Source organism: Callithrix jacchus, chromosome 12 (genome assembly GCF_049354715.1).
Source record: "Callithrix jacchus isolate 240 chromosome 12, calJac240_pri, whole genome shotgun sequence".
Classification (NCBI taxonomy): Eukaryota; Metazoa; Chordata; class Mammalia; order Primates; family Cebidae; genus Callithrix; species Callithrix jacchus.
In genome coordinates, this window is record NC_133513.1 from 120358890 (window position 1) to 120372047 (window position 13158).

The 13158-nt window shown below is 40.8% G+C and overlaps 1 protein-coding gene across 4 annotated transcripts in view; it reads left to right on the plus strand.

Moving 5' to 3' along the window:
- Positions 1–13158, plus strand: part of DOCK1 (dedicator of cytokinesis 1) — a 543687-nt gene that overhangs the window by 131855 nt on the left and 398674 nt on the right. For all 4 annotated transcript variants that reach the window (XM_035269471.3, XM_035269473.3, XM_035269472.3 and 1 more), the window contains exon 22: positions 7053–7187. In XM_035269471.3, the coding sequence (XP_035125362.1) occupies positions 7053–7187 (135 nt within the window). The remainder of the gene's footprint in view (positions 1–7052; positions 7188–13158) is intronic.

Genomic DNA, 13158 nt, shown 5'->3' on the forward strand with positions numbered 1-13158 from the left:
GAGTCAATTTAGTGAAATCTCCCTTCTGTGTCTTCAACATGCTTTGAAAAACACCTGCTTTTCCTCCCTATGCGCAGTCATGAACTCAGGTCGGAGGACTCTGGCCTCCTGAAGCCAGCTGTTAACATACCCCTCCTGCGCCTGGATTCCTTCATGTCTGCCTCGAGTGCCTGTTTACTGCGAGGTGGTGGGTGGAGCTCCAGGAAGGCTAAGAGCTGTGAGGTCCCCTAGCCGGCAGAATAAGCTGTGACAAGTTCTTTGCACTTGCTTGCTATGCTTGCTAATAAACGTTTGTTTAAAATGTGTTGTGCGCTGAGTGGCGGTGCCCAGTATGTGGGTGTGTTAGCTAGCTCCTTACAGACCATGGGGAGGGTGCCTTGCAGGGCACCTCCTGGCTCTCGTCACCAAAACATGAGTGTGTGGGAAAGTGGCCTGCGGACTGCAGCAAATGTAGCGTGGCCTCCATGTGTGTGCATTTTCAGAATTCTGCCTCTTGACTGAAATGTGATCAAACAGCTCTTCTCAGATTAGGCTTTGTGCTTTAATTTCAGAAGAGGAGACCGTGAATCAGCTTACCACACCACAGCCACATCTCTTCATTGGCACCAGCCTTTCCATGCTGTGCTGCTGGGGAAAGGGTGATGCAGCCATTTTCATAGGTGGAGGAGGAAACATGGGAGATTTTAAGAGTTTCCTAGCAACAAACAAAAAGTACCGCTTTTATTTTCTTGCTGTGATGGGACTGAGATAAGAATAGCATCCTCTCAGCTGGGCTTGGGAGGCTGAGGCAGGTGGATCCCTTGAGGCCAGGAGTTTAAGACCAGCCTGGTCAACATGGCAAAAGCTGATCTCTACTAAAATTACAAAAATTAACTGGGTGAGGTGGCGTGCACGTGTAATCCTAGCTACTTGGGAGGCTGAGCCAGGTGAATCACTTGAATCTGAGAGGCAGAGGTTGCAGTGAGCTGAGATCGTGCCACTACATTCCAGCCTGGGCAGAATGAGACTCTATCTCCAAAAAAAAAAAAAAGCTTTTTATTGTGATGTATTGGTAAAATAGTTACTTTTAGCTCATCTGTAGTTGCAGCGAAGGTTGCTCTTCTGAGTGCCCTATTCCATAACCTCAGCGAGCAGTCTGGCCTTGACTGGCTCACAACTTAACCAGACATGCTGTCAGTACCCCAGCAGATTGCTTTATGAATGTAACAGTCTTCCGTGTGGCGCTTAAAAAGCCGCAGTGAATCTTGTCGAGTGCATAAGATGCTGGTGACTGGAGAAGTTTGCTTGGTGGGTGTCCTTCCTGGTTGTCTCGCTGACTGCACGCATGGTGCCAGTTTTTGGAGAGCTGTAGTGAAGCTCAATACATTCAAACCTGGAAGTGTGTTGTTGTTCACGTATTGCTCTTTCATTATGTGTAAGCTGTTGCTTGAGGGTCATCCTTACCAGCAAGGACTCTTATTTTATGAATCAGTAGTGGTTGAAAGTGTAGAAGTGTGGATGGAATTAAAAATGACATAGCCTCACTGCTGCCTCTATCATTTAAAAATGGCACATGCTCAGTGGGAAAATAATTAATTTCACACTATCAAAATATTATTGTGCAGAAGATAAAAGCTCTCTGTATGTAATGCTGTGTCTTGGAGATAACTACTGTGCCAGCATTTATTTTCTGTTTATATTAACATTATTATTAAGATGAAGACTAGTATGTCTGCATATTTTACAAAATAGCATTATTTTTGCTTACTTAAAATTTTAAAACCTTTTAAAATTGTTAAAATTTGCGTAAAACAAAATGCTCATTTCATTTTTGTTCAGTTTTGTACACCCTGTAACCACTGCTCAAAACAAGATCCAAAACCTTGCCATTCCCCAGAAACATCCCGCTCGCCCTGACTGAGCCCATCCCACCCCCAGACAAGCAGCCCCACTGTGCTTTCTGTGATGATTGTGTTTTTCCTGTTCTTAAACTTTAGCCCAGTGGGATCCTGCACTCTTCTGTGTCCGGCTTCTTCCTTTCCACGTAATTCTTTTGAGATTCACCCATGTTGCTTTGTGTATCACGCCGTATTTTATTGTATGAATATTTCATAATTTGTTTAGCCCTTCTCTTGTTGATGGATACATGAAGTGTTTCTAGTTTCTGGCTGTTCTGAGCAAGGCTGCTGTGAGTATTCTTGTCCAAGTCTTTGGTGAAGTTTGTTTTCGTTTCCCTTGGATAAACACCGAGGGGTAGAATTGCCGGGCTAAAGGATACAGGTAGAGTATTTTTTTTTTTTTTTTTTGAGATGGCGTTTCACTCTTGTAGCCCAGGCTGGAGTGCAATGGCGCGATCTCAGCTCACCGCAACCTACGCCTCCTGGGTTCAGGCAATTCTCCTACCTCCACCTCTCGAGTAGCTGGGATTACAGGCACGCACCACCATGCCCAGCTAATTTTTTGTATTTTTAGTAGAGACGGGGTTTCACCATGTTGACCAGGATGGTCTCGATCTCTTGACCTCAGGATTCACCCGCCTCGGCCTTCCAAAGTGCTGGCATTACAGGCGTGAGTCACAATGCCTGGCTGTAGAGTTTTCTTTGTAAGAAATTGCCAGACAGTTCTCCAAAAGGACTGTACCATTTCCCATTCCCACCAGCAGTCTGTGAATGTTCCTTTTGCTCTGTATCCTCATCAATATTTAATATTGTCTGACTTTTTAGCTATGGTATTGGGGGCAAAATTGTATCTCTTAGTGATTTTAATTTGCAGTTACTAGATGACTGATGATACTGAGTACCTGTTTTTTTTTTTTATTTACCATTTGTGAAATGTCTGTTCAAATATCTTTTTTTCTTATATTTTGTTGTCTATTATTGATGTGTATGGTATGTCTGTGTATGTGCGTTTATACACATAAATGTGTGTATATTTTTTGTCAAACATGATTTTTGAACATTTTCTTCCTGCTTCTGTTTATCCCTTTTTTAAATGAAGTCTTTTGATGAGCAGAAATTTTTAGTTTTCTTGAAGCCTAAACTGTCATTTAAAAAAAAACAGAGATTTTAATTTTGTGGCTAAATAATCTTTGCCTAGTCAAAGGTCTTAACGATACCTGCAGTGTCTGATGTCACAGCACGTGTCTCGTGTGGTTATTTAAATGAAATTAAACTCAACATTGACTGCTACAGTTGCACTAGGTGTGTTTCAAGTGCCCAGTTACCACATGTGCTGAGCCACGTTGGACAGCTCAGACATCGGTTTCCATCACTGCAGAAAGTTCTGTTGGGCACCAATGTTTCTGAAGCTTTATGCTTTCGACAGAATTCAACATCTGTTGATGATAAAACCTCTTGGCAAACTAGGAATAGATGGGAAGTCCCTTGATCTGATGAAGCTCATCTAAGAAAAGTCATGGCTAACCTTCTACATAATGCTGCAACATGGGAAGCTTTTCCTGTAGGTTCAGGAGCAGATGTGGATGTGTCTTCTCACCATATCTATTATTCCACCGGAAGTAGTAAAGCAAGAAGAAATAATTGAGGGTATAACAGTTGGAAAGAAAAACTGTGTTTTCACACAGTGTGATTTTGCATATTAAAAATCCTCCTGAATCTATTTTATAATTTATTTGAAAATAAAATGAAACATAAAAGGAAACTTCAATTGTATATATACCCATAATAGAGAGAGGGAATTAAAAGTACAGTAGAATTATAGTGTGGTACAGTACAGTACACTCTACTGTATTGTGAAAAAGTCAGAGAGAGGTTGAACACAGTGGCTTATGCCTGTAATCTCAGCATTTTGGGAGGCTGAAGCAGGTGGATCACTTGAGGTCAGGAGTTGGAGACCAGCCTGACCAATATGGTGAAACTCTGTCTCTACTAAAAATACAAAAATTAGCCAGATGTGGTGGCAGGCACCTATAATCTCAGCCACTTGGGAGGCTGAGGCAAGAGAATCGCTTGAACCTGGTAGACAGAGGTTGCAGCGAGCTGAGATCATGCCACTGCACACCAGCCTGAGTGACACAGTGAGACTGTCTCAAAAAATAATAAATCAAATAATGAGGAATAAATTTGCTGATAGATGACTGAAAATTGTAAAATTTGCTAAGAGAAATGTAAAAAGAAGTAAATAATTTGATATATATACCATGTTCATGTGTTGAAAAATATTGCTTGAATGTTTATTTCAAATTATAGTTTGAACACAGTCTCAATGAAAATCCTATATGCTTTTGTGAAAAAAAATTGACTAGCTGATTTGAAAGTCTATACTTCGAAAATGTCTAAAATACCAAAATAATATTTTAGAAGATCAAGATTTCAAGACTTATTATTAAACATCAGTAACCAAGATAGGATGGTATTGGCAAAGGACAGACAAAAAGATCAGAGGCAGAGAATATCAAATACAGAACAGATTCCCAATAAACCTTCTATTTTATAACTGCTGTTTTCTTTTAACGGTGTAATGACAAAACTGGCCGTCTTTTTTTTTTTTTTTTACAACAGTAATGAGGGAGTCTCCCTCTCTGGTGCCCACCTTTTGTACTGAACTGCTGTGCAGTATTTCATTGTAGGGACATATCACCATTTATTGAGCCAGCTCTCAAAGGTTGGACGTTTGCATTATGTATTTTTCTAGGCAGATCATGTGGCAGTGAACCTCATTTGATTCATTTGTAATTGTTTCTGTAGGACAGATTACTAGAGTTGGAATTCCTGGTGTCAGAGGATTGGAATATCCTTCATTGTAATAGATATGCCCAATAGATATTGTAATACATGTATTTCCACTTTACCCTCTAAAAAAGTTTTATGCTCAACCCGGTGCAGTGGCTCACACCTGTAATCCCAGCATTTTGGGAGGGCGAGGTGGGTGGACCGTGAGATCAGGAGTTCAAGACCAGCCTGGCCAATGGGTGAAACCTCATCTCTACTAAAAATACAAAAATCAGCTAGGTGTGGTGGCTAGTCCCAGCTGCTCAGAAGGCTGAGGCAGGAGAATCGCTTGAACCTGAGAGGCGGAGGTTGCAGTGAGCTGAGATTGCACCACTGCACTCCAGCTTGGGCAACAGAGCAAGACTCCATTTAAAAAGAAAAAAAGTTTTATGTCCATTTATCCAACAGCAGTGTTAGGATACCCCAAAATTTGTATGTACTAGTCAGAAATTTTATGTTAATTTTTGTTTTATTAATGAAGTCGATTCATTTCATATTTCTAGATTTCTAAAAATTAACCTTCCAACCTTTTCACATTCCCTAAAACTTTGAGTAGGTCTATTATCATTTGAACTTTCTGGCTATTTGAATTACAGTAAAGTAAAAATCGTTTAATGCTTTTCCCTTCATCTTTACCAAGGAATTAATAAAACCTGTCTTTGAATTAAACACTGAAAATATTTATGAAACCATGAATTAAAATTAAGCATCCAATATATAGTTTATTTATACCGACTGTCTATAACTACTTCTGTAGTAGGATGAAAAATGTAAAAATAATTTTAATTTCTGTGCATTCTAAATTGTGTACATTTTGTTTTTTGTCATGGAAAGCTTTTAAATGTTTTTTTATTAGGATGTTACTTGGTTTTAGATCCCGATTTATAGATAAATAAACAAAGTGTAGTAGTCATTATGCTTTTAAAACTAAATGTTTTGGGGGACTCTTATTAGGAAATGTAAAAAATATTTTAAAATCATGTGTCCATTGATACTATTCTTATATATTGTTTATGCTCTTTTTCTATAAGGGTTTTTACAATATTTGTTAAAAATTTAAGACTGCTTCCTATTTGAAAAACTATTTGTAAAATTTTAATTTTCAGTGTAAGAACTCAAATTTTAGAAAATCAACTAAAATGAATAAAAGTGTCTGAGACGCTTTTCAGTAACAAATACTGTTTCATGCCTTTTACAAAAATTGTTTTCAAATACACATAACATAAAATTTACCTGATCATCTTATTTTATTTTATTATTATTTTTTGAGACAAGGTTTCACTCTTGTTGCCCAGACTGGAGTGCAGTAGCACGATCTCAGTTCACTGCATCCTGTGCTTCCTGCACTCAAGTGACTTCCCTGCCTCAGCCTCCCAAGTAGTTAGGACAACAGGCATATGCCATCCTACCTGGCTCATTTTTGTATTTTTTGTAGAGGTGGGGTTTTGCCTTGTGTTGTCCAGGCTGGTCTCAAACTCCTGAGCTGAAGTGATCCACCCACCTTGGCCTCCCAAAGTGCTGGGATTCCAGGTGTGAGCCACTGCGCCTGGCCCTACCTAAGTGCAGTGTTTAAAGTGCAGTGCTGAGAAAATCATCGCCACTATCCATCAGAGGATGTTTTTGGTGTCATGCCTTTTTGAAAATCTTCTTTCTGTCTCTGTTGTGCTGTAATGAAAATCTCTTCGATTTTATTGTTTAACCTTGGGGAAGCTCGTGTTTTGTCTAAGTCCTGGTTTTCTCCTCCATTAAATAGGGTAATACCGCCTCACAGTGTTGCTGTGAAGGCTAAATTAGGTAATGCATTTCATGCTTAGAACAACGTCTACACTTCAAAAGTGCTTCTTAAAATGCTCCGCCTTGACTCTCAGAGGGATATTTTATCGGCACATTTACTGATTAGGAAATGTTTTACAGGGCTGGCGAGGTGGCTCACACCTGTAATCCTTTGGGAGGCTGAGTGGGGTGCATTGCCTGAGTTCAGGAGTTCAAGACCAGCCTGGGCAAACAGTGAAACGCTGTGTCTACTAAAATACAAGAAATTATCCAGGCGAGGCAGTGTGCACCTATAATCCCACCTACTTGGGAGGCTGAGACAGGAGAATCACTTAAACCTGGAAGGCGGAGGTTGCAGTGAGCCAAGATTGAGCCATTATACTCCACCATGGGTAACAGAGTGAGACTCCATCTCAAAAAGAAAAAAAAAAAACAAACATTTTACAGATATTTAGATACTGATAGATGGAAGTCAAATAAAAGTAACGTACTTGTGTATTTCCTTAGCAGTTAAGATTGGAGATACTGTAATTTCCTGACCTTACTTGTGCGTACTTGCATTGTGAATAGGAAGCTGACGAAAGTGTTGAAGAACTATGTGGACAATGCTGAGAAGCCGGGAGTCAATGAGCAGCTGTACAAAGCCATGAAAGCACTGGAGTCCATCTTCAAGTTCATCGTGCGCTCCAGGATCCTGTTCAATCAGTATGTACCTACCCGCTGTGCTGGCTGTCGCAGAGGACTGGCAGGAAATCCTTCGCTTCTTCCCTTCCCCTTCTCTCGTCCCCTTATTCCTTCCCTCCCTCCCTCCCTCCCTCCCTCCTTTCCGCTTTCCCCCCTTGCTTTCTAGGCTGAGAGAGCACTAGCTGATAGTGATCCTGGGTTGGGCTGCCCACTCTTTCCTTACCCGCACGGGTCCACGCAGGTGCTGAGCGGGAGCCCCGTTCCTGCTCTAAGATGTGTGCCCGTGCGTCAAGCCTTGGCTTCTGGAAGCATTCGTGGTGGCTCGGGTGCATTCCTGGGTGTCTTTATATACAAGATATCTTTATTTGGCAAAAAGCCCCAAAAGAACAAATCAAAGTAAACAAGGAAAAGGCGGAACCAAGTGAAATTGCCTCACCCGCGCAGACTCTGGGATTTCCTCCTCCTCTTTTCCTTGGTAGAGTGATGTTTCATTTCTGGCGAATTCTTACTATATAGGGTACTTCCATGAGAAAGGATACTCAGGTGATCTAGCCTACTGACATTTTCCACATACTATGTGGATGAACTTATTAATGATTTTTTAGCTTTACAGTAAATCGAGGGGCTAAAGGGAGCAAAAAGAATATAAATGTGTTTATTACCATTGAACTGTATATTTAAAAATGGCAAAGATTCTAATTACATATGTATATTTTACCTCAATAAAATTAAAAGATAAATTGGGATATTTTTGGCTTAATTTATAGAGAGCTTTAATATTGTATAGATACAGATGCCGGTTGAGAGCTGTGCCAAAATGAAAGGACTTTCTACGTTGGCCCCTGTCTCTTCACTGTGTGATTCGAAGGATGTGAAAAGCAAGCGTATTGAGGGTGGGGTGTGGAATTTCACTCACTCTGCCTGCTCTTTTGGGGAGTGGCTACTTTGTGGGTTACCTGCCGTGAGTGACGTTGACGGATGTTGGTGGTTCTACATTGTCATTGTTCTTGCAGTCAGTTCCACACAGATGGGATTTCTGAACCTGTGTCCCTCTGAAGTAGAGAATGCGTTTGCCTTTGAAAAGCATGGTGCTCTTGTAAACGGTTAGTGAAAAGCAGGAATTGTAAATGTGGGCCCACATCAGTGCCTTCCCGTTTCTTCTTCACTGCATTTCCATTTGTCTGAAGCAGTCCTGTCCAGAAGGACCCAGCAGAAGGGGGAAGAATTCAGAATCTAACCACATGTGTACCATAATAGAAATGAGGACAAAGCAACACATTATTGACTGTGTGTTGACGTGTTAAAGTCATAAGCAGGATGGTAGCTGCCAGTGATGTGTTACTGGTCAGACGGGAGTGTGCTTGTGTTCAGTCTGGGTGCCCATGGTAACAACCACAGTCCTTGTGCTGCCATTTTTCATACAAAGACGGCATGTTTCAGGGCATCATGGTATTATCCTGGACTTAGATATTAAGGGCACACCCTTTTATCTTGCTTATTACGGGGATGCATGGCCTTTGGTGTGGATTGAAGCTTTCTCTCAAGGGTCTTAGGTTGTCAGTTATTTTCTCATTGTTAGGGTGAAACACAGCATGGTAAGCTAGGTTATGTGTTCTTGTATTTTAATTCTATTTTAGTACGAAAATGAACTTCCTGGCACCCTCTGCCTTGCTTTTTTGTTTCCCCCCACTGATTTTTACGTCTCTGATTACACTAAACCAAAGTACTGGGGTGGGAGGACGAACTTGAAAGGTGTTACAGTTTGTCGTGTTGTATTTGAAAAATGTTAATCTTGTGCAGTTTGTGATCAATATGACATTGACTCGGGTGTTTGATGATCTGCATATTCTCTCCCGATACGCTGCTGACTTTCCCCTTCATTCAGAGGTTTGTAATTAAAAGGACCGGGCATTGATAATCACAGTGTTTCTACTACCATAGTAAATGCTGTAGTCTTTTACACAGTAATGCCGCTTTAGAAAAGATTGACTTACCCAGGTCGACCAGTAGAAAATTATTTCTCCGCCTCTTTCTTTAATCTCTTTGAATTTCACAATACAAATGGCACGACATCTTAGATCTGTGGTCCATAATATTTTTTTAGTTTGATCAATCTAATAGTGCTGAGAATATGATTGGCTGCATGTAATAGAAAAACCCCATTTATGTGACTTAACCATATGAAGGTCACTTTGTTTTTAAATTACATAGCGTGGGGACTGGAGGAAGAATTCCAAGTTTATGCGCTGCATGAGGACTCAGTGTCTTGATGTCCTCGGCTCCTTTTATCTCTCCACGGCACCATCCTTAGTGGGGTCTCTTTATCCTAATCCTAAGATGGCTCCTGCCACTCCCAGCATCAGCTCTGCTTTCCAGGTGGAGGAGAGGGGAAGACAAAGGGGAAACAGCTATCCCCCTTCCCTAGAAAGTGTCGTATGCTGTCATCTGATTTGCCAGAACCATGTCACATCACCACCCTACCTGCAAGGAGGCTAGAAAGGATTTTTAGATGGGCTTGTTGATCCTTTTTACAAAACCAGAGTGATTGTAGTAAAGGAGTTAGGGAGAAATAGATAATGGATGGGCAATAAACATTCTCCTCCTCGTACCTTCAACCCAAAAGGCGGGTTCCCTGAGAGCTTCTCTGACTCATTCTGAGATACTAAATTGTACTTAACTAAGCTTTGCAGAGCCTTTCTTCCTCATTAGTTTGGGAGTCAATCTCTGAGTCTTCTGTCACCAGTATCTCTTTGGCTTTAAGTATCTCTTTAGGCCCTAAGTGATCCACTGACATGGTTTAGTCCTACCAGGTTACCTAGAAATGGACTGAAATACTCAGCTGACCCTCATGTTTGAGACAGGAAGTGTCTGCTAAAGTCCTCTGAATGCTTGCATTCTGGTGCTCAGCAACATGGCAGAGACCATGATCCCTCTGCTGCCTTTCTCCTGGTGTGGACCAGCAGGAGCTAGGCGTGGTCACAAACGGAGTTTCTTTGCTGGGATAACTTGTTTGTCAGAACAGTTGAGACTGTCGAGGACCCAGTGTGGTCACAAGACAAGTTGTAGCCATTGCTACAACTCAGTGAGGCTCCCTAAGCCTCTCAGGCCATTGTCTGAGCATTCCTGACTTCAGCTAACCAAGCACTGCAGTGATTCTGGAGATGCTGACGCTGCTGCTGCTGCTCCTGATGATAATGACGATGATGATTATTTGAGACAGGACCTCCCTCTGTCACTCAGGCTAGAGTGCTGTGGTGCAGCATAGGTCACTGCAGCCTCAAATCTGGGCTCAAGACAGCCTCCTGCCTTAGTCTCCCAAGTAGCTAGGACTATGGGCAGACGCCAGCACTCCTGGCTAATTGTGGAGACATGGTCTCGCTATGTTGCCCGGGGTGGTCTCAAACTCATGGTCTGAAGCGATCCTTCTTCTATGGTCTCCCAAAGTTCTGGGATTCCAGGCGTGAGCCCCTGTACCCCACTGATTCTGCGGATGTTGATACTCATGTTCCTTCTCTCCGTCCCTCTTTTCCTCCCTTCTTCGCTAGCTTCTTCCTTTTCTCATTGCTTCCTTCTTTCTTCTCTCCTTCCCTCCTTTTCTCTATCCTTTGTGCCTTCCTTCCTTCCATAAATACTTAATGAGCATTTGAGCTCCACGTGTATCCCCAGATTTTCACAGTTTGACTTTATTTTTTTCTCTCAATGTTTCCTGAATGTGGATCCTGGCTGCCTACCCTGATTCCTGAGGGGATAGAAGGACATAACATTCTTGGCAATGTAGAACACCTAGCCACATTGTGCAGAGACAACAAATACTTCCTCAATTCAATTCTGTGCTCTGAAATGACTGGGAAGCTATTTCATAGATTCTGTGAGAGGAAAAATCCCATGCCCTCAGAATCTTGGACAGTCTTGGCAGACGTCTTCTAGTAATCCCTGCCCTTCTGTCCTCCTCACCCCAGCTCCCCATCATCCCACCACAACATGTCAGTTGCTACCTCATCTGTGCTACCACAGGTCTGAATTGTGGATGAAATCGTTTTCCTAGCTTGTATAGGCTACTTAAAGGAAAAAGAGCCCCACGTCCCACGCAGATGTCTAAGACGTTTGATTCGTGACAAGCCCCAGGCGTGTCTCCTGTGTGGTGCTGTCAGAGGTGGGGAATAAAACAAACTAGGACTCTCATCTTCTTACCGGCAGCACTTTGTTACCTTGAGAGAAAAACAATTGTGCTCACAGCTGGAATTCGTGAGTGTGCTTTCCTTTTTGCAGTTGGGATAAACTTTTGAGATCTTATTTTTCTTTTGCTTTCAAAATGGTCTGCTGTGTTTTCCTATAATGTAATTGCTTTGTTAAATTCCAGGATAATTGACAGTAATTATTCTTCCAAAGAACAAGGAGGTGAAACTTTGGAGATGAAGATATTGACGCTTATGTTGTTAACTTACTATCTTGCTTGCTATGCAATCTCATATTTTTTATTTTGTTTAGAAAGCTCATTTTGTTTTGAAATGAGAACAGCAGTTTAAAAGCTGTGGCCCAAGACATTTGGTTCCTGGGGAACCCACTGAAAGATTCCTGACAGCCAGGAGCACTTTTCCACTGGCTTTTGTTTGTCTGTGTTTTCTGTGTGGGCGGATCACATTAACTAGAAAGCCAGAAAACAGATATCCTGCATCAGACCTTCGGAATCACTTCGGAATCAAATTACTAAATCTAGTTACTGCCTGCCTCTTTTTCTGGGTTTCCTGTGCTTTGTAAACTTTTTGCCTGTCATCTGGTGTTAGCTTTGTAAATAATTAGTTATTGATCATGAATAAGTTGTAGAGACCTTCTTGCTGACATTCCCTGGGTCACAAAATAGAATACAGTTAATAGACAAAGATCCTGTCATTCCTTATTAATTAATGAATGCTTATTTAAACAAAGCAAGGAATGAGCAGGTCTTACTCATCTGTTTATTTATCGGTATGTTTGTGAGTTGTTTTTTCTCAGTTTTTTTTATCCACCTCAGGGTGGATCAAAAAAGTGGCTCTTCTTGGTTTGTATGAGAAAACGAAAAGGGAAGATTCTAGAGACGTCCACCGTGATCTTTTGCTACAGAAAGATGCTTCAAAACGATCACTGCAAAATGCTGACAACCATTTATATGTTCTAAACATGTCAGTTGGCACTAGAGTAATATTTTACATTTTTATTCATGAGAGGTTCTGGTAGAGTTTAAAAAGTTAAAGATTCACTAATTATGATTTATGGATTTTGAAGCTGTGTTGTTGGGGGCATATAGCTTTATAATCATGATGTCTTTCTTGTGGATTTATTCCTTAATCAATATGAAAAGTTTCTCTTAATCTTTTAGCTAGGGTTTGCATGGAATACCTATTTCCATTCTTTCATTTTCAAACTTTCTGTGTCTTTATACTTAAGGTGTGCTGCCTCTTATTAGCAACATATAGTTGTATTTTTCTTTCATCCAGTCTGACAGTCTTCCTAATTGAGCATTTTATCCATTTTGTATAATGTAATTAAGTAGTATGTTAGATTTATATCTATTATTTTTGCATTAATTTTCCCTTCCCCATCTGTATTATGTTCCCCCCTTTCCTCCTTTTTTGCCTTCTTTTATACCAGTTACCTTTTTAAAAATAATCCCATTTTCTGATTTCTTAACATACAAGTTAAATATTCTTTTACTGTTATTTTTAACATTTATCCTAGAGATGGTAACTGCAAGTTGCACTTATTCTAGAGTATTTCAAATGGTTACGTTAGACATGGCTAAAAAATATGTGATAATGCTAGACATGGCTAAAAAATAGCACACTGAAACTGCCATTTTCTCCTCCCCTATTTTATGTTATTATTGTCTGTATTTCAGTTCTACATGTTTTATCCTCCCTAAGACATTGCTGTTATTTTATACAGTTAGTATTCATTTGAGGGGTTTTATATTTGTAACTGGTTTTCATCCTTCAATTTCACTTTTCCTTTGAGA